The sequence below is a fragment of the Patella vulgata genome, chromosome 4, assembly GCF_932274485.2.
Source record: "Patella vulgata chromosome 4, xgPatVulg1.2, whole genome shotgun sequence".
Classification (NCBI taxonomy): domain Eukaryota; kingdom Metazoa; phylum Mollusca; class Gastropoda; family Patellidae; genus Patella; species Patella vulgata.
The window spans coordinates 47,985,074-48,012,141 of record NC_065882.2 but is presented as its reverse complement, the minus strand read 5'-3'; the positions used below and the strand labels follow the sequence as shown (position 1 = coordinate 48,012,141).

Below are 27,068 nucleotides of genomic sequence, written 5' to 3'. Positions count from 1 at the left end.
CCGAAGCTAAGCAGAGCTTATCAATTTCATTGGTCGATGCTTTGGGACAAGATAATCTTGATTCTATCTGATAGAGAGCGATGGAACTTAGTGTATAGTTTGATTGCTCGATACTTTTGAAAAAAATAAATGTGTGATTAATTAATATGCGTCATCTATTTATTTTGGGATTTCGGCAGGGGACATCAGCCTCACTGTTGGCTTATTTACATGGATTTGCTCTGGTCATTTCTTTCGTAAGTCAACGGGGTATATTTACTGCTTATAAGGGGTTTGCCGTTGCAATAGGAATTAGGCGTTCCTACTTGTAATCCAAATTTATTAACAAATTTGTCATCTCTATAATCCATTTAATAATTTTATAATAAATCAAAAAAAAGAAATGTTACCTTTTCGTTAATGTTAATTCTAACTGGGTATTATGGTTAATGTTTTCATCATACCGGGGTTTTCAAGTACTCAATTTATTCAAATACTATACAATGAATAAGTTCAATGACAAAAAAAAACCTTTTCATATCATTTAAACAAAGCACAGTTTTCAAATTTCTTGCCGTTTTATTTCACATATACGTCTGCATTCCTGACAACATGCATCACTGACAGATGGGGAAAATAAAAAGGTAAGAATTCCTTCCCTTGACGAACTAAATTAAGAAATATTTCAATAGTATCGTATCATTTCTTGTCTTCAAGTTTCGTCTAATATGTACACAATTATTGCATTATGCAACTTCCAAGGATTCACACCTGGTGGCCAACGTTATTAGTCAAACCTTATTTGCACATTTTATGTTAAACAAGGGTGGATAACTCATTCCGGTTGATAGCCATTGCGACTGTCCGATTCCGTGATGTTCGGCCGTCATACACTGGTAATCCATCATCCGAACGACTCTTCTCTACACGCCAATGGTATGTATTTTGCATAACACTAAGAATACAAAACAAAAGACTGATTCCGAGTATAACTGTACACGCCAGAGCTGCCGTTGATCGGAATTTCATAACAATAAACAGGGCTAAAGCTGAAAATAGAGAAAGTCAATTAGCTTTAATGTACCAAGAATGCTTTAGAAATTTGAACAATTAGGTTTGGATTTTGAAAACCCCGAAAAAAAACTAACTCAAACAGCCCCGTAATTAATTCAAAGGGCTGATCATTGCCAGACTTCGTGAATACGCTCGTGGTTTCAGATAAAGGCAAAGACAAATCTAATGCACGTCGATAAAAAAAAACACTAACACGTTTAGTGTCTGACAACGCAATGAGCTGAATTAAGACAAAAAGCATAGGGACCTCCCCAAGAACCTTTCGAGAAATAGATTCGATTTGGTGCATTCTGAGGTATAATTAGGCGAGTAATACAAGTTAAATAAGATATAAATATTAAACATTTTTTTGTTGTTATTCAATCAAGATATGAATCCCATTTGTCCTACTTTGCTCTCCCTATACTAAAGCAAAATCATATACTTTTCCAAAGACGACCTTTCTATAATTTATCTATCTGTCCAAAAGTGTAAATCAAAAAATATGCCTGAATTTTGTACCGACGTGTGAGGTTGTTTTCTACACAACTTCCAACATAAAAGTCGTAGCAGGGTCTACAGTATGTAATTTTAAAAGATAATTCGATAAGCTTTCGATCAATTTTGAATATACTTGTATTGTTTTTCAGGAAGTGGGTATGTATGTGTGATTATTCTCAAAAGCTCGGTACCTTTGCGGGTTCTAAAGACAAAGAGACTTCACCATTGTGGATACCACCTGACCGTCAGTTCTAAAATTGTTATCGAAAAAAGGTCAGGGAAAAAGTCAAACATTTCCGACTACATGGCGATATCATTTCAGCTCAAGACGATATCTTATCCCTCAAAGGGCACGTGTATCCTCTTTTACTTTATTTTGTCAGATGCAGTGTATTTCTCTCTCGTATAATATAGCAGGCAATCTCATGTCTGGCTTTTCAAGGGATATTTCCTGATAGGTATATCATATATACTAAAGACCATTGTATGCAATATTTGGGCTTATAAACACGTCGTAAATTACCGGAAGTGTTGGCCGAAGAATGTTGATTGTGTAAAACACGATTATACTTACCCACCATGTATGCTGGAATGGACAGGAAAAAACTGAAAACGGCAATAAAACGACTGCTAGCACATTCTTTTAAATACTTGAAAGCCCTGTAAATGAGAAACGAATGAGTTGATATTGCCATTACCATATCAGATTATTCATGCCTCATTTGGAGAAAGAGACAGAATATCAGGAATATCAAGAAATGATTTATTTGTAATAATGTAATCGGCTGGCGTAAGTAGGCGATATTATGTGATACTAGTGATAATAGATGTATATTTCCAAATAACTGTAAATTTAGGATATTGCTTAATCTGATTGTCCTCATATCCATTTAAGAAGAAAACGGGATATCAACATCGACTATGGCAACGAACAAGATCGATGTAAGATTGCTTGCATCTTCAAAGAGGTGTAGAAGTAATTAATTTGTAAAGGCAATAGCATACCTTTCAGAACCTTCGTACGTTCTGAGTATTTTAGCAGTGAAGAATAATTGCATAGAACACACCATCAAACAGCACAAATCCAACCCAATAACAAGAGTCGCCAACGAAGTTGTCGCTTCATAAACCAGGGAGTAAGTAGCAGAGGAATTCAACATGCCATCGTTTGTAATGTTCCTATAATCACCATCTAGCTCCACCAGAGATATCAGTATCTGAAGTGATAAAGCTGAGAGAACCAAAGAAGCTATAGACAACACCGCCAAACTGTAAATAAATTTGACAACACTGTTGTCCGTCTCGGACAGGGAGATTCTGGAATCGGCGTCCAGGCTTTGACGTGATAGATTTAAACTTCGCCGTGAAAAACTTGATGGTCGACTCAAATTTCCGTTGGTTCTGGCGAGCAATGCTGATATTCTTGACCCAGCATCACTTCTGGGTTCGTCTGTTTTCTGTAATAAAACATCTAGAAGATCTCTATCTCGACAACTGTCTGTGGACCGATTTATATCTTGCATAATCCTATTGACGTCTTCATGTCACCAACCTCTTCCACACCGTATGGTGCTCTGGCTCTCTAATCTGAAACTAGATAAAAAAAGGAGTCTTGTTTTGGTATAAATAATCCCTATTTAAAGTATAAATTGGAACAGTATAGAATTTGAATACCAAGTGATTTCCCCATCTTTAAAATACTAACATATAAAAAAAACAGAAGTCCGCGTTAATTCTAAACCATTGGTTTTTTCTGTAAATGATTTGTTTTGTTTCACCAGCATTCGAGATGGGCGAATTAACTGAAATTCTGATCACATTATTGACTTGACAAGGGCTTAGCTTGACGTTTTATCAGCTTTTTACCCCTCTACACAAACAGATCAATGGGCCAAATTTGCTTTTAGATCGAGTTTCTTCACTGATGGTTTTTACATATATCTTCTTATATTTCAATGTATTCACATCCCGTTTTCTTTTTTCTTGATATTTTTAAAATTCAGTCAACATTCAGTAAGATATATTTTAATGTGTTATACAGGAATACACAGAGACAGAGCATTAAAGAAAGTGGTGTATATCTCTGAAAGGATAAAACAAAAAATTTATATTGTGGCAAATCCCAAGCCGCCATCTTTTCGGCGTACATGTTGAATTTGTTGCTGATTCCTTAACTCAAGGACGTCAGTTTGTCCGGCCCGCCGTTGCATGCTGAAAAAAAAACATGCTTCTAACACTTCTTACGTAACGCATATAGTACACTGAGTCAGTAACATCACGCGCTACGGGTATGCATTGTATAAAATGTTTTGGTGAGATTAAAATATTTTATTGTTTTTAGTAATTCGTGTATTTCATGTATTGATAAATAAATAGAATGACTATCCTTATTTTTGTGTACATTCAATGTATTCTGTATTCAGTGTATTGAACAATATATATATTTATCCGGCCCGCGCTCGGCATTCTTTCAGTTATATATCTGGCCCAGTATGAAAAAAGTTTGGTGACCCTGGGATTAAACCAACAGAGATTTCAGGAGCAGCAGAGGATGAAATGTTTGTCTATCGAATAATGTATGATTGTATCCGAAATAGATTTTTATCACATAACTTATCAACCTTACAGAAACTTGTACCTCTTGTGTATTTATTACGACAGTCCATCAATATATTAGACATGCTTTATGGGAGTTACAAATTGGTTGACGCTCTTGGATTAAATGTTATGCCCCTAATTCGATTAGTTCAGTTTAGGGTGCCTTGACCTGACAAAACGTAATTTCGATTGACTGTTTTTAAACTACAAATCAGACATTTTTTTTTATCAACAATTGTATTTATATTTACTTCCAATCCACCATAATAAAATATTTTTAGTGAGTAAGGCGTTGGACTGCTAACTTGGAGATTCCGGGTCCGATTCCGGTGCTGGTGGAGAAAGTTCCTTTGGATTTTCCGGCGCCGTTTCCCCTTGAAAGCGGTGCGAACGAATGGGACAAAAAAACGAGGCCCCGTGAGAGAGAGAGAGAGAGAGAGAGAGAGAGATGGGATTCAACGTCCACTCGACACAAACTAGGTCATTTCGGGACTAACACATGGTTCATTTTTATTTCAATAATTCGCTTCCGCGTAGGGATCTTTAGCAGTGGGAGAAAACCGGAGGACCCTGAGTAAACCAACGAGGTTGGACAGGCGACCCTATTCCTTGTCACGTAAAACCGGGGAATCGAAACCCCGCCAGTTGAATTTCCAATATAACTAGCCTCAAATTTAATAGCACCAAAGAAGTAAATTAAGTCTATCGGACACAAATTCAACTCAATATAATTTTTTTTTAAAAATTAAATCAGTTATAACAAATTATAATAAGAATAAGAAGGCATTAAACATTTTCTGTATATGTAATACCTTTTTTGACATGTAACCTAAAGGGTGGATTCCTGAAAAGATGTATATTGTAATCAAAGATTAGTGCTAATTTTGCAGGCAATTACTCAGTCAATCAATAAATCAGTTAGATTAAAAGATATCTTAATCTAAAGGTAACAAATGACAAATCAAACAATGGCCTTCAAGTATCTCATCATTTTATGGTTACTTAATATAAAACAAATATATATTTTGTTTTAGAATAATGCTGAATAATTCATCAGTAATACAATTACTATACACATATTTGGATTGATTAAGAATTTTATAAAATTACATTTAAAAAAATACAGTTAATTAATAATTTATACCTTCATGTCATTTTTCAAGTCAAACAGTGAAAACATCAGTTTTTGTCACCACTGCCCGTCACTTGAAAATTTGACTTGATGTTATAATATATAGAAATAACAATAATTCATACACAGATATCTATTGTAATTCAAGGATTATTTTCAGTTTGATTTTTGTAGGCACTTCATGGCAGAAAAATAAGGTTGTCTTTTTAATTTCTATGAAAAATGTTTTTTATTTATATACTCATAAAGTAATGGGTTATGTTAATTTATTGCTTTCAATGTAATGGGTAATGGTAATTAATTACATTGCTTAAAATGAGAAAGTAATTGTAATGATTACATTTAAAAAGTAATGTTAATGTAATTAATTACATTGGCAATGTAATGGCACCAGTCCCGCCTTAGAGCCGAGCAACTAACTCAATATACGTGATACGTTTTCAAACAACTTAAACCCGCCAGTCAGTCTTCATCTGGAAATGGAGACCGGTGTCCCAAGCTGTATTATTCGGTGTCTGGATAAAACCAGACTCTTATTGTATAAAAATAACCTGTAGGTGAAATTTACCTTTCGTTATCAAGTAATACGCCGTAAAGACCTCTAAACGAATGGCAATAGATTATCAGGTCACCCAACGAAAAAATTGACCCGAAATCTTAAAAGTGTTACGTGTCCGGATAAGCGGATTTGACGTTCACGTCCAAACGACTTTATATTTTGAGCTGAAATTTTGAGACAAGTTAAATACACTATTTCTCTATATTTTGGCGTTTATTTCTGAGACTTTGTTAAAATCGGGATGGTCCCTTTAACTATTATAACGAAAACTGTAAGCTCTTTTTTCTGAATCGTACATAATGCATCTTTAATTTAGCCAAAAATAAGAATTGAGAAAGTAATTTGAGAAATAGGTATTCGGTCAAATAGTGGTCCTTAAAGATACATTATGGGAGATTAGATAAAGAGCTGACAGCTCTCGCTACAACAGTTAAAACTAGATAATGTAAAGGGAATTTGCTGAAAATTTCAGTCAAATTGATCCACTCTGAACCGAGATTTTAGCGATTGAATTTTCGGCCTAGCCTCGATCATCATTACTAAAGTCTGTATGATAAAAAAACCATAGTCTCAATTATCCATTTCATGATTAAATCAAGAATGAAAGTGGAGCAGCAAATGGTATCCAAATCCAGTAAACATCGCAGGCTAGCGATCACGTCAAGAGTAGATAAATACTACAATATTGGACCTTTATAGGTGCTTCCCGCTACTGGATGATTCAGCCGTTTAGTCGTAGAGTATACTGGCCGTTTACATTAGAAGCTCTCCTTACGTCACTCGAGAATCAGACTGCCAGTTATAGGGACATGCTTACATTTTTGTTTTATGGGAGCTCCATGGGTATTTTTCAGGGGATCCAGTATTTTTCTAGTAAGATTGAATGTCTCTACTTTCCATATATGCCATACTTTTATTTGAAATAATTACCATATAAATAATTTCGTGGGGATGTATCTTTAATAAAAATAATTTCAAGATTTCCTGCCTGTTAAAAGAAACAAAGTCGTATAATATCAGAACACGGCCCCTTTTCCTGTATAAGCTCAAAGATACAAGTCGATTGAAATTTAACCCTGTTATTCGAGAAGACGTCGGAACTAATTGTGATGGCGAAGCATATCCCACTTACTCAACTGGTGTTTGTCCAAAATTAAAGAAACACTATAACCATTTGTGTCTTACTCTAAAAATCTCTCAATATAGACAGAATGATTGAAAGCTGCTTAATTTTTCAAGAAAAAACATAGATCAATCTACGATGGAAAATATCGATTTATCAAAAGTCTTGTGATGGATCTCTAGTTCTTTTATTTATCTCGAATAGTTATGGAATTGAAAGTTGAATATTCACTCCATGATGTTATTCCGAGTCGTGGTCAGGCACTTATTGTTATCATAAATATAAATGAAAATGTCTGAATCTATAAAAGCTTATTAAAAACATACGTTCATATAAACCGAACTATGGAATAAAACCCGTGATGTTTTATAACAGACGACATTGTAATATGTGGAATAATGTAGAGAATCTGTAGATATTATATCAGGCTGGCAGTACGTGTTGTGTAATATATTACTATGGGTTATGAGGATCCTGTGTATAATTGATTTCGTGCTACATTACATCCCATTGGTATACTAGATACCTATCACCCAACGATAATCGAAAACTTCGAAACAGATTTCAGACAAACGTTTCAAAAATGAATATTTTTTATTAAAAAAAAACAAAAAAAAACAACCCGATATGATTTTACACCATAACAAGTTCTACTCACTTCCGATGCCTAATAAACTGTTCCGTAATGGATATTACTGTAACTCTAAGATCATTGGAAAATATGCCAATTGGAGAATCTTCTACAATGATGAAGGGGTATGCATATAATAGCCATTGTTGAACAAGCTTTTGGCTGGCTGCTGGCCATCTAACGCATTAAAAAGCGATAGTTCACAAATTGCATTCATTTTCGAAAACATGCGAGATTTAATATGTATTTTCCCACACAAAAAGTTGACTCTTATACATGTTTAACAAAATAATTTTACATATTTGAGTCTTGTATTAAAACATAATACACTGAGATCAAAAACATCTTTGGTTTGTGAACTATAATTTTATATAATAAAAGTCATTCAAGATTATTTCCCTTCCGTGACAAATAACAGGCTATTTTATTTTGTAGCAAATCGACCATTGAAAGGTCAAATCATCAATCAAATAGAATATAAAAGTCTGGTCTCATTGTGACATTTGTTATTAGCCTCAAATGGGAAGTGGTATCGAATGTGCTGACAAAAAGTAAGAATTTTAACCTAGATTTCAAAAGCCAGAACTACTGGGAAATAACTGGCCTTTGGTGACTGGAGAAAGCTGTTCTGAAAACTGCTCTACATAAAACAAGAAAAACTTATGCTAAATGAAATTTTTTCGAAGACAGATTATGGATATCTGATTGAATTCTAATTATCGATGTGAGTGATGTAAAGAAACTTGTGTGGTATCTATATTTAGATATTTTTATAAATCAAATTTCATATGATCCCAAGGGTGTCTAAACAGTGAATACGAACTCACTCTGACAAAGATAAGACAACAAGTGTCGTATAAACGAAAAGCTTTATGACAGATTTACTATAATATAAAGGGATGGAATTCCTTTGAATTAGTGTTATTGCCCTGGCAAAAATGATTCCAATTTCTACGTTTTTTCACTCAAAAGGTTCATCCAGAAAGGTAACATTCACTTATACCATGAAAATTTCAGACCCAAATTTCCCCCGTTAATCCTATTGTTCTCCTATTTAACAATCTGATTAAACAAAGATCCTATTTCGTTTATTTTTTTTTTATAGTTCAAAATTTTGTTTTACTTATCTTTACTACTTCGTTTCGTTTTTATAGTTCAAAATTTCGCTTTACTTGTCTTTACTGCACTAGGGTCTGGAAGAGTTGTTATATAACCCGCGTTCTGGATGATGTGAGGGATTAGCCAATGAAACGGCCTGTTACGGTGAGTTTTTGGCGTGCGGTGCACGGAACTGTGGGTATCCCAGTAGAAACATCAACGCTGGTTAGTACATCAAAAGTCCGACGTCATGGGGTCAAAAGCTGCTCGTATTACCTCCCACTACAAATGGTCAGATTGTCATGTAGTCTAGGCTGTCGAAAGTATAAAAACCGAAACGAAATATAGACCTGTATTTTAATCAGATTGCCTATTTAATATTTATTGCTACACGATATTAATAAAGAATTGTTTCTTCGTCTCTTTTATACAGTTTACACGTCATGTACAAAAATATGGTGTAGTTGATCTAAGAAGAATCCTTAACCCACCTCATTTTTTTCCTTTATCTTCTGAATCTGGGACATTCATCCAAATCCAGGACAAAGAAAAAATCTTTCCTACGTACATTTATGTCTTAAATAAATGTTAAATTAACTATCCTATGAACAAAATGACCAAGGCAAGGTTCGACCTCACAATCTCCCCCTTTAAGTATCAGTGGTTATCACCTATACTGCCCATAATCTCCATCCGAACTGTTTTCTGGGAAATATTTTGAGACATGAAGAAATAAATGTTGATGACCTCAATAATTCCATTGTCTCCTACGATTGGAATTCCATATTTGAAAATGAACCATTACTTCATAAGCTGGCGGGAAAAGTACATGTTGTTATTTTATCGGTTGTTATTCCATCAATTTGTGCCATACAAAATCGTAACAGTGAGACAAAGCGACCCCTAAAGGATAAATCGAAATATTTGTAGACTGAATCCTATCGAAAAGGGGAACACAAAAAATGGCTTTAATTCAGATAAAATACGAAAATCAAAACTTGATGACAAAATAAATAAGAATAAATTCCTCCTTTAAAATTCAATGATTATAAATATTTTGATAATACAAAGCCAATGTTCTAAATGATTATTTCATCTCGCAGTGTTTCGACAAGTAGCCAAACTTCTTACCACGTTGACCTCAACGGAAACCATCAAATTCCAATTTAGTGTCATCTCTCTAGTCAATTACAAGTAAAAATATAATGGGTCGGGCAGCATCAATATTAGGTATATCGCTCACGACAGTTTCAAATACAGGTCTATCTGGTTGCTAAGCGCTCTGGGTAAACACTTTGAATCACTATGGAAACCATTCACATTGGTTTTTTTAAAAGAAGGAACTCTTATCCCTTTTCAATCTGGGGCCTGTTTCACGAAATTTTTAACTAAGATAAAATCCAAATTTTAGTAATTTAATTGGATAATATTAGGTTGATTTTAGTGCTTAGCCAATCAAAATTGAAGTATCCACTAAAATTTGGATTTTATCTTTAGTTAAGATTTCGAGAAACAGGGCCCTGGCTTTCAACCTCAAAATCAAGTCAGTTGTACATCAACTTTTTTTATTCTTTATATTTTTTATAAACAATACTTTTATTCAGATTTACATATATCTGAATAAGGATTTGGGAACAGGCATAGTCTATATAAAACCCCTCCCCTGTCAAATACAAGTGAAAATATTTTTACAGAGACTTTGTTATATTTGTCCCTGTAACCTGGTGACTTCGAGTTTTCAATTCCGCCGAATAAAATAGTAGTGTACTTCCGTGCAGGTGTCCGGGATGACGTCACAATAATCAAAATGAGGCAAATTGAAAGAAGTATAGATGTTTTGTATCGATGTACGGTTTAGTATATCCTAAAGCAATTGACAGATTTGCTGGGTTTTGGGTTTTTTTCAATAATGTCGTTAATATGTTTATTTCATTTGCAATTTCGTTGAAAAGTTAATCCTGTATGATCGGAGACCTCCTCAAGATAGGAACACTTCTTAGAATAAGGGTAGGTAAAATAGGATTATGTTTTGTTGTCAGTGCTAGTGCTTAGGTCTTTAGTGGTTGAAGGATACCAGTTACGTTTTAGTCCATGGGTTAATTTTATCCAGGTCACTGTTTTGAATTTGCGCATTGGATAGGCTCATCAAGTGTATCAATTGATAGAGTTGGGGCTGTGATATTAGTAAAATATTCGTTCGAGTCGGTCACCAAGGCGTACTACACAAAATCACATCAACAGGTATTAGAAAACTTATAAAACTTTGTTAGTTATTTAAAACAATTGCTCTCAGAAAGTTGTCTTGGATAGTAAATGTCAAAAGCTGTAACTTTTGGATTGTGCCCACCTCTTTTACCATGTCTATATACACGATATTGTAGACCATATTAGTTCCAACGTTTTCTTTCTCAGAAAATCCTAAGTGACGATATGAAGCAAGTTTATAATTGGTCAATCAAATGGAAATTAAATTTCAACCGATCGAAAACTAAAAATCTGACCGTTGCAAGGAAGTTGTCTACTTCATCATTCAATCTTTCCTATACATGTAGCTGTACACACATCGACCATTTAACACGCAAAATAAGTATCATGGTAATACTTATATGTTCTTCCTATATTTGACAATCCTGACGTCTGGGAAAATAGCACAAATTTTAATGAAAAAAATGAACAACGAGAGATGAAGTTTGGATACAATAAGAACAATCACGGTTTTACTTAACGAACCTGGTATCGTCACCCTCTCTCTGCTAGATGTCTCAAATCTCATTTCACTGCAAACTGCATCACATCAATTGAAAAACCCTAACAATATTAAACAAATAAATTGCAAAAACTCACATTCTCCAAATTCTTTTTACCACCAGTAATCAAAGACTGGAATAATTTTCCTAGCGACATGAGAAATTCGCGAACGTTATATCACAATTTAAATCAAACTGCATCAAAATGTTCAGTTTAGCCAGCATCCAAACTTTTTTTTATAGGACGAAACCAAATCTTTCACAGTAAATTGCGAAATTTCAAGTGACCTGAAAATTGTTAGTGCATATATCGTATGACCCACTTTGTTCACGTGAAAAATTTACAGAGGGCTGTGCACACTTTTTCATTCACTGCACCAGATTTTAGCAAGTTAGAAATAAAAAAATGAATAATTTTCTATCAAAACTAAAAACAGCCATTCCTTAATTCAGGGACAAAGAAGCAACATCTTTTTTACCGCACCTTCACACGGACAGAGTCCAAATTACTCCAATGCGAGGTTATGTTTAAGATTTTAGGATTATTGAAATAGTGTAAGTAGTAGTTATACATGTACCTTCCTCCTAGAATCTCAGGCTATCAAGGGACTGGAGTTTTAAGCTGAATATGGCGAACCTTACGCGGTGTTTAAAGGACAATATTGGTCATTATCGAAATGAAATGAAATGAAATGGGGTTTAACATCCTACTGTTCTGCTACTATACTGAGCTAATGAAGACGGGCATACGCCATACAGAGTGCTATGAGGGAAATTTTGCCCGGGCAGCGGCACTATCGCCTACTCTTATATCGAATTCCAACTGCCAAGGGATCTTTTACGTGCATTCTAATGTATACACGGGACCTCGGCTTTTCGTCTCATCCGAATGACTAGACAGCTGTCCTTGTCAGGCCCTCCATTCTGCACCACTGACAAGGGGAAACCACGTCGGAAAATCAGGATGAACTTTCTCGGCCAATGCATGGATCGAACACCCGACCTCCAGGCTAGCGAGCCAGCGTCTTAACCACCTAGCCACCGTGGCCCCTGTCAGTCATTATCACATATGTGATAGAACTAATTAAACACGTTCCAAATATAATTTTAACACAGGCATGACTCGTGTTTTCCTTTGGCGTCCCTCACTTCCGATTCAGGAAACCTGTATTACTCAGCTATCGTAACAATGATCTCTGTGTTAAAATTATATTTGGAATGTGTTTAACCAGCTCTATCACATATGTGATAATGACTGGCACCAATATTGTCCTTTAATGTTTAAGCCAACCTCCAGATAGCAATGGGCGTCTAGTATAATGTGTTTATAATCAACGTGATATATTTTTACACTATAAAAGGCACCCAGGATGGTATTGGATGCTATTACCGACAAAGCTTTCTCTCGGAAAGAAAACCAAGATCACGAAAGAGGAAATCCAATTTTGAACTTTTTATGGATACATATCATCAAGTTTCCTGCAATACATGCAACTTGCTGTCAGTTTGTTTATGTTACACTCTAAATCGATATCTCGGTCGAGAATTGTAGATTTTTCTCAATAAACTACGTTTAGTAACACTTGGTGATTGAATGACATGATCATCCATATGGTTTTTCTTGGCAGCTGATGAAGCCCTCATGATATTGATAATGGGATTGTTGTTTCCTTATTATGATACTGAGAAGTCGACTCCAGCAACTGATTTTACATGTAACCTTGATACTAAGACATTAAAATTTGTGAAGTTTTCAAATGACTGCTGCATGGGCGTAATCATGATGTATCAAAATCTAATCAAAACCTCGCTTAAGTCTAAGGGATGAAAGGGTAGTCAATAAATTTTTAGAACTAACAGGATCTAATTAACGGAAAATATTTTACAAAATTGTATAAAAATTAACGAAATAAAGACTCATACCTTAAGAACATCGTAATTTAAGTCCACCTTAGAATTAAATCCGACGGCTATGGCAATCAAAATAGTTACGTTAGACGTGATCTTTGGTCATACGTTACGTAATTTTTTTGCCAGATTGTCATTAACACTGTTTGCCCGTTTGCAATCCGTGTAATAAGAAATCAAGTTGTGCACCTAAACACTTCCTTCTGTCACTTTGTACATATGTTGCACTGTTTCTATTTCAAATGTAAATATATTAACCGTATTGTAAGACCACAATCTGCTAGAGCAAACCTCCCGCTATTCGTCATTCTACATTCCTGATTTTATTCCTTTATTTCTTTACATGTCATTATTACACTCTTGTTACGTGGTGGAGATGTCGAGGAAAATCCGGTACCAAATGGCATCATATCTCTCGTGCATCTAAATGTAAGAAGCTTATGCAATAAACTTGACATTGTTTCCGCAGAATTCTCTGAACATTTCAATTTGATCTTGTTAACTGTGACATGGCTTGACACAAGCATATCATCGGACACCCTTTCTATCCCTTGTTTTAATGCACCAATTCGCAAAGACAGGACTGTAGGACAGGGTGGGGGAGTAGCAGTGTATTCTCGCAACAACATTTTAACAAAACGTAGATCTGATTTATAAACCGACAATACAGAGGGCATTTGGGTAGAAATTAATATTCATAATACACATTTTTAATTGGCACCTTTATAGACCCCCAAATTCCACTGTTCAATTAAATAATTCTATTTTTAATTCGTTTTCATTGGCAGGAGCAGACGACATAAATAATATCTTTATATTAGTTTATTTTAACATTGATCTCTTTACAAAATCCTATACTTTTATTCATTCGGCAGGCAAATGTTCTTTTTGATTTTAAACAAATTATCAAGAATCCAACCAGATATGGTAATAATGATAACAATACATTGATTGATCTAATATTAATGAATTGTTCCGGTTATATTTTTGATTCAGGTTGCTTAGACAATTCCTGTCGTGATCACTGCCCTGTGTACTGTCGGTTAAATTTTCATCGTCTGAAATCAATTAGCTTCACACGTACTATATGGAATTATGATAAGGCTGACTTTGACCAACTACAACGTGACGCTGGGAGTATCTTATGGGACTCCACTATTGAATAAAATTTTATTGACATTACATGTACCGCCTTCACAAGGGAGTTAATAAATTTGGCAAGAACACATATTCCAAACAAAACTGCAACCATTAGATCAAAAGACAAACTTTGGATGAACAACACTATTCGGAAAATGAGCAAAAAGAAAAACAAAATTCACCGGAAAGCAGTAAAATCAAACTTGGACCTCGACTAGAAAAAATTTAGAAATATTAGGAACGTTTATATTAGCTTGATTAGAAAATGCAAAAAAGAATACTATGAAAAAGTAGACCAGAAATTAAATGATAATCAAAATTTTGGCAAAAAGGATCGGTGTCATATAGTCAACTCGTTTGTGAAGGGTCAAAAATCTGAAAAGGGGGTATTCCGCCTCTTATGAATAATGGGGTTCCATATTTTAATCCGAAGGACAAACCAAATTGTTTAAGCGAATACTTTATTAACCAATCACCGCTTGACTACATAAAGGCACAACTTCCTGAACTCGAACAAAATCCTTTTTCACTTTGTCACCTAAAATTAACACCTAAAAAGGTTGAAGGCATGATTTCTATTATTGATTCTTCAAAAGCTACAGACCCAGATAATTCCTGAAATTCACCTGCTTCGAAATTAGCAAACCTTTATGTAACATCTTTAATCTTTCACTTGAGCTAAAACCGTTCCTAATATTTGGAAATCATCAAATGTAACGGCAATTCATAAAAAAGGCGACCCATCTCTATGCGGAAATTGGCATCATAATCAAAATTTTCGAAAAATGCATCTACAAGCATTTAACTACTTTAAGGATCACAATATTATTACTAATTTGCAAAGCGGTTTTTTTTTGCAAGGAGACTCAACTATTTATCAACTAATAGATCTTACGCACTTCTTCTGTCAAGCCATCGATCAAGGTCAATATACGAGAACGGTGTTCTGTGACACCAGTAAAGCTTTTGCCAGAGTTTGGCATGCTACACACTGTCATAAGCTTGGGGCCGTTGGGGTCAGAGGGGACTTGTTAGAATAGTTCAGAGACTACTTGTCTAACAGACAACAGAAGGTTATAGTCAACTGAGCCTCCTCTGAGTTATTAACGGTCTCTGGTGGTGTTCCACAGGGCTCCGTTTTCGGTCAATTAGTTTTCATTATATACATCAACGATATAGTAAATAATATAAAATCAAACATTAGATTACTCGCTGATGACACTAGTTTATATATGAAAATAACTGACTAAAACAGAATGTGCAGAAGTCTTAAATAGTGATCTAGAGAGAATAAATCTTTGGGCTAAGACGTGGCTTGCATCTTTTAACCCGCTGAAAACGGAAACACTAGCACTAGCAAATAAAAAGAATCCATTTCTTCCGACACTAAATCTGGACAATGTTGCAATTAAAGAAGTTTCTGAGCACAATCACCTGGGGCTGACTTTCCAAACAAACTGCAATTGGGATACTCATATAAATAAGATTTTGGCTAAAACAAGTAAACTGGTAAATTGTCTTCGCTCATTAAAATATAGGTTAAGTCGTAGATATCTCCAAACCATGCATACCTCATATATTCTTCCTCATTTCGACTACTATGACATTATTTGGGATGGGAGTACCGCCGAACTAACACATAAATTAGATCTTTTACCAGGACTATATGCGGTGCTGTGAAAGGTGCAGGTGAGAAGAAGGCGACAAAAATAATTTTATTCTACAAAATCATAAACCATATCACTCCCGAATACTTATATAAATTCTTATCGCCTACGAAACCAAAGCAACATCCCAAGATATTTCTGCAGAACTTCTTTATTTTTTTCTTCTTTTATATCAACTACAATTAGAGAATGGAATCTACTCGATCTCTATACTAGAAACTTACCTACTTTATCCTCTTTTAAATCTAAACCTTGATCAAATTATACCTTCAACATATTACTCTGGAAGCAGGAAAAATCAAATTCACCATTCTCGCATTCGACTCTGTTGCAGTGATCTAAACGGACATCGTTTTCTCAGACATATTTCTGACAGCCCTACATGCGATTGTGTTCACGCTTTTGAAGACTGAACATTTTCTTTTAATTTGCCCCTTACATTCACATGCACGATCTGCGACAAATCAAAACTCCCACAACTTTCTCAAAATTTATCATTCGGAACTGAAGACAGAAACAATTCTGAAGAAATGTTTTTGGTAGTACATAACTTCCTCGACATCTCCCAAAGATTTTGAAAACTCCTTATGAAAATGTATGAAATATAAATCTTCTGATTGTGGTTTGTATATATTTTATAATTTAATCGTTCCTCTACTTTACTTTCTTTTCTTTTTTTTTTCTTTTTTACATCTTGTCAATATATATTTATGTTTGTACTGTTATGGAAAGGGGGTCTATAGGCTTCTGCCTGTTTTCCAATCCAGTTTCTGTGAATAAATATTGTTTAGAAAAAAACAACAAGAATCATTTAACGTATAAGCTTATTTCTGCGTAACATAAGTCCACTAAACAGATTTGGCATGCCTATAAATACAGTGTTGGGATTTGAGACATAAGTTTGGGTGGAAGAATCCATTTACACGGTAGAAGCTATTTAACACCATTGTTTCCGCTGCTAATTTTGTGGGAAGAAAAGTCAATATCTGTTATACAAGACAGTCACTTCTAACCCATAAAATGACGAATTCTGGCGGTTACGCTAGTAAAACACACAAACACAATGTCGTACATCAGAAATCCCATTTTGATCAAAATTTAAAGATATATCCCTTATTAAATAACTAAAACAACCAGCGCACAGTAATGATCTGAGAGAAGTTTTCAACAAAAGCAAAAGATCGAACCTCTTGACGAAGATCGCAGTTCCTGGCATGTCAAGGATAAATTGTCATGTCCCAAGATCCTTTGGTTCTCTAGTTTAATGTATGCTATAAAAATTTATCAATTGATTAAAAAAGGTCAATCTTATATTGTTATATTGAACGTTTGAGGGACAATTGTCAAGAAAATTTTTTTCTGAATTCAAGTATTTGGGCATCGAGACTTAACTAATGATATACGATTTCAGCTGAATACGGTTCGTGGATTAGTTGAATATTGTTAAGTAAACAACAAAATTGTACCATTTTCCTAATTTAATATTCTGAGTATCAAATATGAAAATTTTCTATAACAAAATGAAATTGCACATTTTAGTTTAAAGTAATATCGACAAGTTTATCGCAAGGAAGTCTTTAGAAAAATAATAAGATTGAATCAAGATATCGGTTGCGAACCTAGCTAATGCCCCAAAACATTGTTTTGATCCATTTCCGAGCACCAAACATTATTTCACTCCTTAATATCATATCAGTGGTTGAAAAATAATACCAAACATTCTTACGAAACATATACAAATGGACATAATCTTGCTTTTCGCCAGAAATAAGCAATCCAGATCGTTTTTAATTCGTAATTTCAAATTGCTATTCTTATATGTGAATTGAAATCTATGTAATTTATGATTCATATAATAAATTTTCAGAAGGAATCGATATATTCATATCCGTCACTAGACTCTCTCTTATTATCTTATTGTTTGATCAGGATTAAGAATATGAATCTTCAAGGGCATAATTAAGCCTTTGAATATGCTTCAGTATAACAAAATGAACACTTACCTTCAATAATGAATCTCAGCATTTCTAACTTGTTTTATGTGTGATAGAGTACAAGTTAACAAGAGGTGACAGTTCTAGAGGCAACAGGTTCTATTTGGAGGTAATCAGGAAACATTATATAAACTGATGGTGTGCCGAGGGCGAGGGGGAATTCGTAATTCCTGTCTGTCTATCGACCGGTTAAAATGCCGCTGCATCCATACTGTTCTGGCTTCGTCGTCTCCTATATTGATCACACTTCGACTATGTCCCTGATGGGTGAACGAAGCCAACCTTATTCTGAATCACAAAACACACGGAATTCCCACGTCTCGTGTTAAAAATCCTAACCCAATTATTCAAGTCATAAATTTTACCAGCTTGATCGTGCGTTTCCTGTAGATTTTATTTTGTAGCGTTGTGCGAACCAATCGTCTGCTATTAAAAAAAACTATACTAAAACTAGTTATAAAACATGGTTGCATCCAATAAACAGTGAGTAGATTGGTTCTGAATCATGTACCTTTTGACACCCTTAAATACAATAGTAAATTGTGGCAACGTTTACCCTTCTTTCGAGGATCTGATCATGATATACTGAGATAATACTTTATGTTATTGAACCGTGGTTATCTCTGAAATGATTTCTCGGCTCTGGTAATCTGGACAAACTGGATTTTTATCACACAGAGTCAAATTTAGACGAGCAGATTTAAGTTTCTGAGACAAAAATATGTGCCAGAGAAATATGGCATGCATGGACAGAATAAAACATTAAAACGATTTATTTGAAAAAGGATAGATTTCATAACTTTCTGAGCGATTACAAGACTTGATTCCTGCGAACACAAACTTTGAAAATTTCCAGAATACTTTAACAAAAAATTGCAATTGAAAAGTTGACACATTTGGTAATTCACACAATCACGTCACCTCACAGAAGCTTTACTAAATATGTTTTCATTCACATTAAGACAGCTTGTGTAAAATTAGCTTAAACAGTGGCATGTTGGGATTTGGTGATGTCCGCGGCCAACTCCTTGGTTGTATGCCCCCAAGACTCTGGTATATGGTCTAGTACTCAGAAATGTGAGGAAGGAAAACATCATAAATATGTCAAAATATATGAAATATAAAGTAAGGTAGCTACTACAACAGAGTTAACGGTGATAAAATTTCAAATTAACCAAAAAAAACACCTTTAAATTGACCCTGAAACGGACGCCCATGCTACGATAGATGCGTTATGAAGATTTCAAGAACGGGAAGTGACGAACGGAAAAGGAAAACACGAGTTATCCTATTGTTTAAACTATATATATAACTAACTGACTGAAGTGACAAATGATAACAGATACACGGTCGAATTTCTGCTCACTAATAATACCTTCAAAGACCAAAAATTGTTATGAGACTGTGGTCATATTCCCGAAGCAACGGCCCGAGAAATTCCTCTCTGGCCATTAATGGATTGGTTTCTGATACATGAGCTTTTGAGGGAGTGTGTCTATTCTTCCCGTTCAATCAAATCTGTCCCAAGTACAGCAACATGACAGCCCTTCGTTTAATCTGGGGTCTTCCTAAAACTTTGGACGGTGATTTAAGGTATTAACCAGCGGCTGCCAGGCAGGATACACCCACATTTTCGAGAGATGGATAGAGAATAAGCTAAAAAGAAAGTGATTTTTCGTGCAATCAGGGGCCATAATTCAGGAAGTTACGGTCCGATATGCGCGAATATCGAAAGGAACCGAGATCTTTGGGTTATAAACTTACATTTCAAGTTTCAACAAAATCGGATAAAAATTGTGACCTCTGTCCACAACCTTGATATACCATATTTTTACGCTATTTGAGAACGAAGGGCGGCCATTTTGTCTGTCAGTTTTGGGCCGATTTTCACGAAATTCGAACTCAGTCGTCCTTAGGGTCTAACGGTGATATAATAATACGGTTTTTTTTTAAATCGGATAAAAATTATGACCTCTATGGGCTCCACAAGCTAAAATCGTGATTTTTCGTACAATCAGGGGCCATAATTCAGGAAGTTACGTTCCGATATGCGCGAATATCGAAAGGAACCGAGATCTTTGGGTTATAAACTTACATTTCAAGTTTCAACAAAATAGGATTAAAATTGTGACCTCTATAGGGTCCACAACCTTGATATACCATATTTTTACGCTATTTGAGAACGAACGGCAGCCATTTTGTCTGTCAGTTTTGGGCCGATTTTCACGAAATTCGAACTCAGCCGTCCTTAGGGTGTAACGATGATATAATAATACGTTTTTTTTAAATCGGATAAAAATTATGACCTCTATAGGGTCCACAAGCTAAAAACAAGATTTTTCCTACAATCAGGGGCCATAATTCAGGAAGTTACGGTCCAATATGCGCGAATATCGAAAGGAACCGAGATCTTTGGGTTATAATCATACATTTCAAGTTTTAACTAAATCGGATAAGCTAAAAAGGTGATTTTTTCGTACAATCAGGGGCTATAATCCATGAAGTTACAGTCCGATACATGCCAATATCGAAAGGAGCCGAGATCTTAGGGTGATAAACCTATCGGATAAATCGGATAAAAATTGTGACCTCTACAGTGTTCACAAGCTAAAAACGTGATTTTTTCGTACAATCAGGGGCTATAATCCATGAAGTTACAGTCCGATACATGCCAATATCGAAAGGAGCCGAGATCTTAGGGTGATAAACCTATCGGATAAATCGGATAAAAATTGTGACCTCTACAGTGTTCACAAGCTAAAAACGTGATTTTTTCGTACAATCAGGGGCTATAATCCATGAAGTTACAGTCCGATACATGCCAATATCGAAAGGAGCCGAGATCTTAGGGTGATAAACCTATATTTCAAGTTTCATTGAAATCGGATAAAAATTGTGACCTGTAGACTGTTCACAAACAATTGTGGACGGACAGGGGCGACGACAATATACGTCCACATGAAAATGTGGGCGTATAAAAACGGTGAAAGTATTGTTCATCTCCAAACAGTATTGTTTACATTGTATTCGTTTTGATAGCCTAGTTTGTCACGCAATTATTTTTCTGCAATATTATGCTATGCACTGGTTAATTGTCATTATAAAATCATGAGTCATGACGTAACGTTATGTAAACATTTGGTCCAATTTGGAGCTCTGTTTAAAGCGTAATGATATTGTTATGCAGTTAGCTATTGGTTGTTAATGGGACTATTGACCAGTCATAATTTGGAACAGAAATTTGCTCCCTTTACAGCAGTGTTCAGAGGGATTAGGTATAATCAAATGAAACATTGCGAGGAGTATGGACTGTAGGAGGATATCTGACAGTTTAAAAATATAATTGACTGTCACTGGACAAGAGAAAACGAGAAAAATACAAAAAATATATTTGGAACGTGTTTAACAAGTTCTATGAAATGAAATGAAATGAAATGAAATGGGGTTTAACGTCCTACTCTTCTGCACCTAGCCTGGGCTAATTGAAGACGGGCATACGCCATACAGTGTGCTATGAGGGAAATTTTGCCCGGGCAGCGGCGTTACGGCCTACTCTTATATCGAATTCCAACTGCCAAGGGATCTTTTACGTGCACGCCAATGTGTACACGGGACCTCGGTTTTTCGTCCCATCCGAACGACTAGGCAGCTGCATCACTGACAAGAGGAAACCACGCCGGAAAATCGAGATGAACTTTCTCGGCCAATGCAGGGATCGAACACCCGACAACTAGTTCTATGACTGACACCAATATTGTCCTCGAATTAGAACAGTTCGACCACTTAATTTAATTTAAAAATGGTTAATCGAGACTTTGTTTATTATCTTAACGAGAGGTGCTCACTAGTCCGCGGGTGCACTAATCCGCGGGTTCACTGGTCCGCGGATGCACTAGTCCTGCGCTATAAAAAATACTATAAATATGGGTATCAAAAAACTCAGCAGGCATAGTGGCTGATTGGTATCATGTCGTGATGTCCCGGTGTCGCCCTTCATAAGGCGCATGACCTTTTAACCCGAAAATACGACATTTTTACCCGACACCTCGACATTACAAATGTCGTAATGTCGCGTAAAAATGTCGTTGTCCTGTTGAAATGTGATGTCGGCCATCTTCCTCTCAATATACAGTTTGATTATGTACACTGATCCTAGTGTTGGTCAAGAAAGTTCCCCGAGATTTTGCAGCTTGGTTTCGGACTATTGAAGATAGGCATAGGCCTGCCCTACGCAGAGTGCTATGACGGAAATTCTCTATGGACAATGGCATTTCCATCCCAAACTTAGCTAGCTCCATCTGAGAACAGGCCCAAAGCTAATTACCCGACATTTTAATTCCTACATCGGCGGTTTTAGTCGAAAACACTGAGTATGCTTTTAGTAATTTTAAGAAGTATTTATTTCTCTTCTATTGTCATATTGAATGAAAGTAAATATGTTTATTTAGGCGCTATGCGTATGAAAGATGTCAAACTAATCAAAGCCGAATCACAAAATAGTCCTCTAATTATTCAAAATGGCGGCGCCCATAAAAGGTAATTTCAAAGAGGTGGTTTTGTTTGCGAAGACAAATTTAGGAGTATCTAACCTTGTTATGAAAGATAAACAGATTGAAACTCTAAAGACAGTTTACAATGGCAAAGAATGTATTGCAATATTACCCACTAGTACATATTATATATATATCGTTTTTACCGGATTGGCAGAAGTTGACGTTTTGCTAAGGACATGTGTTTACATAAAACACGTGCGTGCTCGGGTTATTTTTACTCTGTTGTGTACACAAAGCTGTGGTCCGGTCGATAAGTCCCGCCCCAAAATGATCACGTGAGCGTTTTAAATGGCGGCTAATTGGGGCAGTGATCATAATGACGTATGACGTAGATGGATCGCTGCGTGCAGTTTGTGGCATTTCTTCATCGAATTCCAAATGTAAAGGGTTCTTTTATGTGCACGCCAATGTGTACACAGGGGCTTGTGTTTTTGTCACATCTACACAACTACACACTATCCTTTGCCAGAACGTTCGTTCTGCACTACGGACAGGGAGAAACCACGCAGCAAAATCCCGGGGATGTTTCTTGATCAGCACCAGGATCATTGTAATAATGATACTATATATTGAGAAATTGTTTCAATGGTATTTAGTAATTGAACTAGAGTATACAGGTCACAATTCTATGGAATACAATTACTGCTTATTACTGAGCGACGCTTCGACTAGGCTTCTCTAGTCATTATCCAGCAATGATAAAATATGATAAGGCAATATGAAATACGTCACGCGAGTCCAATATTTCATCTAGTATAGATAATGTACGATTGGCAAGTTGCCCGTACATTATTGGAAATAATGGTACGCCAACATCAAAGGCTGACGTCACATCTGTATTTTAAATGTATATATTGCCTTATCATATTTTATCATTGCGAGGGAAGATGGCCGACATCACGACATTTTAACCCGACATTATATTTTAAATGTCGTGGTGTCCGGTGAAATGTCGTGTTGTCGGGTTAAATGTCGTGATGTCGGGTTGAAATGTCGTGATGTCGGGTTGTTGGGTTGTCGCCTTATATGAAGGGCGACATCAGGACGTGATACCAATCAGCCACCATTCCTGCTGGGTATTTTGATACTCATATTTATAATAGTTTTTATAGCGGCGAACTAGTGCACCCGTGGACCAGTGAGCATTCCCCATCTTAACGGTAGCAGTGAGAATATAGAGGCTTCACTCAGCTCCGAGTGAAGTAATTTGACTGAAATTTACAACATATTCCCTTTTCATTATCTAGGTTTTAACTATTACAGCGAGTACTGTCAGTTCTTTATCTAATCTTAAATAATACATGTTTAATGAGAAGCATACATCCAAAATATGGTGATTTGAAATTATTATAAATTCATAACAAATTTGCTTTTAAGAGGACACCGATAACCACAACCTATCACTGGAACGTGGTCGTTCATTATTAGCAAACTAAACAGGAGGTCCTGGGTTCCAATCTGTAGGTAGGCGAGATTTTCCAGCGTGGTTCCCTTGTCAGTTGTGCAGGTTGGGGGGTGGGCTGCCAAGTAAAAGAGTCTTGTCGTTCTGATGGCACTAAAATCGAGGCCCCGTGTATGCCGCGGCGTCCAGGTAAAAGAACCCTTGGCATTTTGTAATTATGCCCTTCTTCATTATTCCACTAATTCCAGTTGGTGCAGAAAAGTAGGACGTGACTAATTAGACCTGTTCTTTATACAGTTGAAAAACAAACTTAATTATTGGGAAAGGTTTAATATATTTTTAACTTCTCGTTTTCACAAGAATTTATTCCTATTGATCGAGGATGCATGGAAAAAATCTATTATTTATTTACCATGACACTTCCCTTTCCCTTCCGGTCAGTCTACCACAGACACATTCTTAGTTTGTTTTCTTTATTAACCATCCGTTCGTATTTCAATTACCTAAAATCAATTCCAATCTTATATACGTCTGCATTAGGCACCTATATAACATGAACTCTTCCAGTAATCACCTAATACACAAATTATTACAGCTTTGTAATGTGCGTATGAATCCTGTTGCATTTCGAATAGATTTTTACTTTATTATATCTTTAAAAAAATATATTAATTCAAATTCGTGTCAGAGACGGTTATTGAGGGGTTCACTCATCAGTTCAACCCCCAATCAAATATCGAATTTAACTAACAAAGAGTATTTTGGTTTAAATTATCTTTTGTTAGGTATATGTGAACTATCCAAGAGCGAGAGAGAGAGAGAGAGATGGGGAGGGGAGGAGAGTAAACGTCCACTCGACACAAACTAGATCATTTTGGGACTAACACTTGACTCAATTAAATTTCAATAATTCGCTTGTGAGGGGTATTTAGCGATGGGAGGAAGTCGGAGGACCCGGAGAAACCAACGAGGTTGGACAGGCGACCCTAGCCCTACTCCTTGTCACGTACAAGTGGTAAATCGAAACCACGCAACTTGACTCAATGACGGACCTTTTAATCATTCGGCCACGCAACCCCCCTCCTCAAACGAGAAACGACACTTGAATTCCCCATGTTCGTTGGTAATTGTAATTGCAGAATATCGTCGGCTTCCGAAATTCAAGCTGAAACTACGACACTTTACACTTTGATAATCAGTGACCACTGATTTGCATTAGGCGGTGTGTGGTTACTTTTTCAAGCAAGCTTGCTTTTCACCCATTTGAGTTTAGATCTTATAGACATTATTGAATGACAAAACTAAGTATACGCCAAAATGTTTTTAATGTGAAATATAGGTTACTGGGACATGATGAATTAACATTAATATTTTCAATGAATATCTCAAATACCTTTTCCAATCAAAACCAGTTGGCGGCTTTCATTAAGTTATATTCTATAGTGAACTCAAGATCGTATTTCACAATTTCAAGTCTGTGATTGTGCCAAACAATTGGATTCGTTAAACGATCCGCTATCCTATTTCAAGCCAAGAAAAAATCCAATGCCATTACTATATCGATCTTGGCGAAATTGTAAAATCAAATCGTGATTTGTCATCGTCTAAGTCAATATTTTAACTTGACTGCTATCTTTTTTAACCTCATGGGTTGAGATATTTGTTTATTATAATCAGATTTAGACTGGAAATTTGGATGGTATCATAGTCAAATACAGTTAAAGCGTTTAATTCGTGGATATAATCTATTCTGTTCGTCGGCTACATTCAAAATAATCACAGTATTAATTATATTAATATTGTCAAATAATTGAAGACGGGGTTCGCTGTAGTAGAGTGAAGTAAATCGGGGTTAACGAACTACTTTACTGCACCAACCAGGCTATGAACAGAAATTTTGCCCGGACGGTGGCGTTTCTGTCAAGGGTTCTTTTACGTACTCATCCTATTCGTAGACATTGTTCCTTTTCAGGCACAGTGTCCGCATCAACGACAAGGGTATACGAGACTGAAAAATCCCGAGGAACTTTCTCGGCCAACAGGTGGGTCGATCCCCGGACCTCCTGGCCAGTGAGGCAGTGGTCCGGGGGCTGGATTGTCTCCTACAATGCCCCGATTTCGAGTATCGCCCTTAGTCGAGAAAACCCTCAAGCCCGGCTTTTATTTGTTATGTGTTTGGTGCATGTGGGTGGGACGAAAACCTGAGGTCCAGTCGTATACCTGGCGTGTATTTATAAGAACCTATCACAGATAGAAATCTGGGTAAACGAAATTAAAATGATATGAAATGGGGTTTAACACCCTACTGTTCTGCTCCTACTGGGCTAATGGAGAGGGGCATACACCATACAGTGTGCTATGAGTGAAATTTTGACCGGACAGTGTCACTACGGCCTACTCTTTTTTTTTAAATTTCAACTGTCAATGGTTCTTTCAAGTGAACTCGGTTTTTCGTACCATCCGAACGACTGGTTATGCGTTGCCCCTTTGCCAGACCCTCCGTCCTACACCATTGACAAATCGTATCCACGTCAGGAAATCTCGATGGACTTTCTCGGCTATCGCATGGGTCGAACACGGTTAGCGAGTCAACGTTCTACTCACTGAGCCACCATGGCTCCAATATGTTAATCTCAAAATGAACGAAGTGCCGTTTCGACGATCTGATAAACCTCGAAGACTCATACAATTTGATATAGCTTACAATTAATTAGTGGGTTCAAAAACAACTTAAAAGATCATACAACTATTAATGATAAAAGACGGACTAAGAGACCCTCACATTGCAATACTACTTCATCTCAATTCGTCTGAGTGATCGTAGACACATAGGCTAATCACTAGAATTTCTAGTATCTTATAAAGAAATGATTTACCGCTCCACAAGTGGTGAACTCCTTTTCTTCTTCTTGAAAATCAATCAATAAAAAGAAGAAACCATCGGCGTCACATGATTTGTCTGGGAGTAACACTCGCAATGATG

General features: G+C 36.0%; 1 protein-coding gene across 2 annotated transcripts; it reads right to left on the bottom strand.

Moving 5' to 3' along the window:
- Positions 1-318: 318 nt before the first annotated feature.
- On the bottom strand, positions 319-27,068 carry LOC126818528 (uncharacterized). Of its 2 annotated transcripts, none has more exons than XM_050545991.2 (4): positions 26,962-27,068; positions 2,539-3,126; positions 2,108-2,193; positions 319-1,028 (listed from the first exon to the last, which is right to left on the bottom strand). In XM_050545991.2, exons 2-4 carry the CDS (start codon positions 3,054-3,056, stop codon positions 796-798), a joined length of 837 nt encoding a protein of 278 aa, XP_050401948.1. In that variant the 5' UTR covers positions 3,057-3,126; positions 26,962-27,068; the 3' UTR covers positions 319-795. The 2 variants fall into 2 exon arrangements, with proteins under 2 accessions (XP_050401948.1, XP_050401947.1); XM_050545990.2 differs by lacking the exon at positions 26,962-27,068 and adding an exon at positions 18,140-18,371.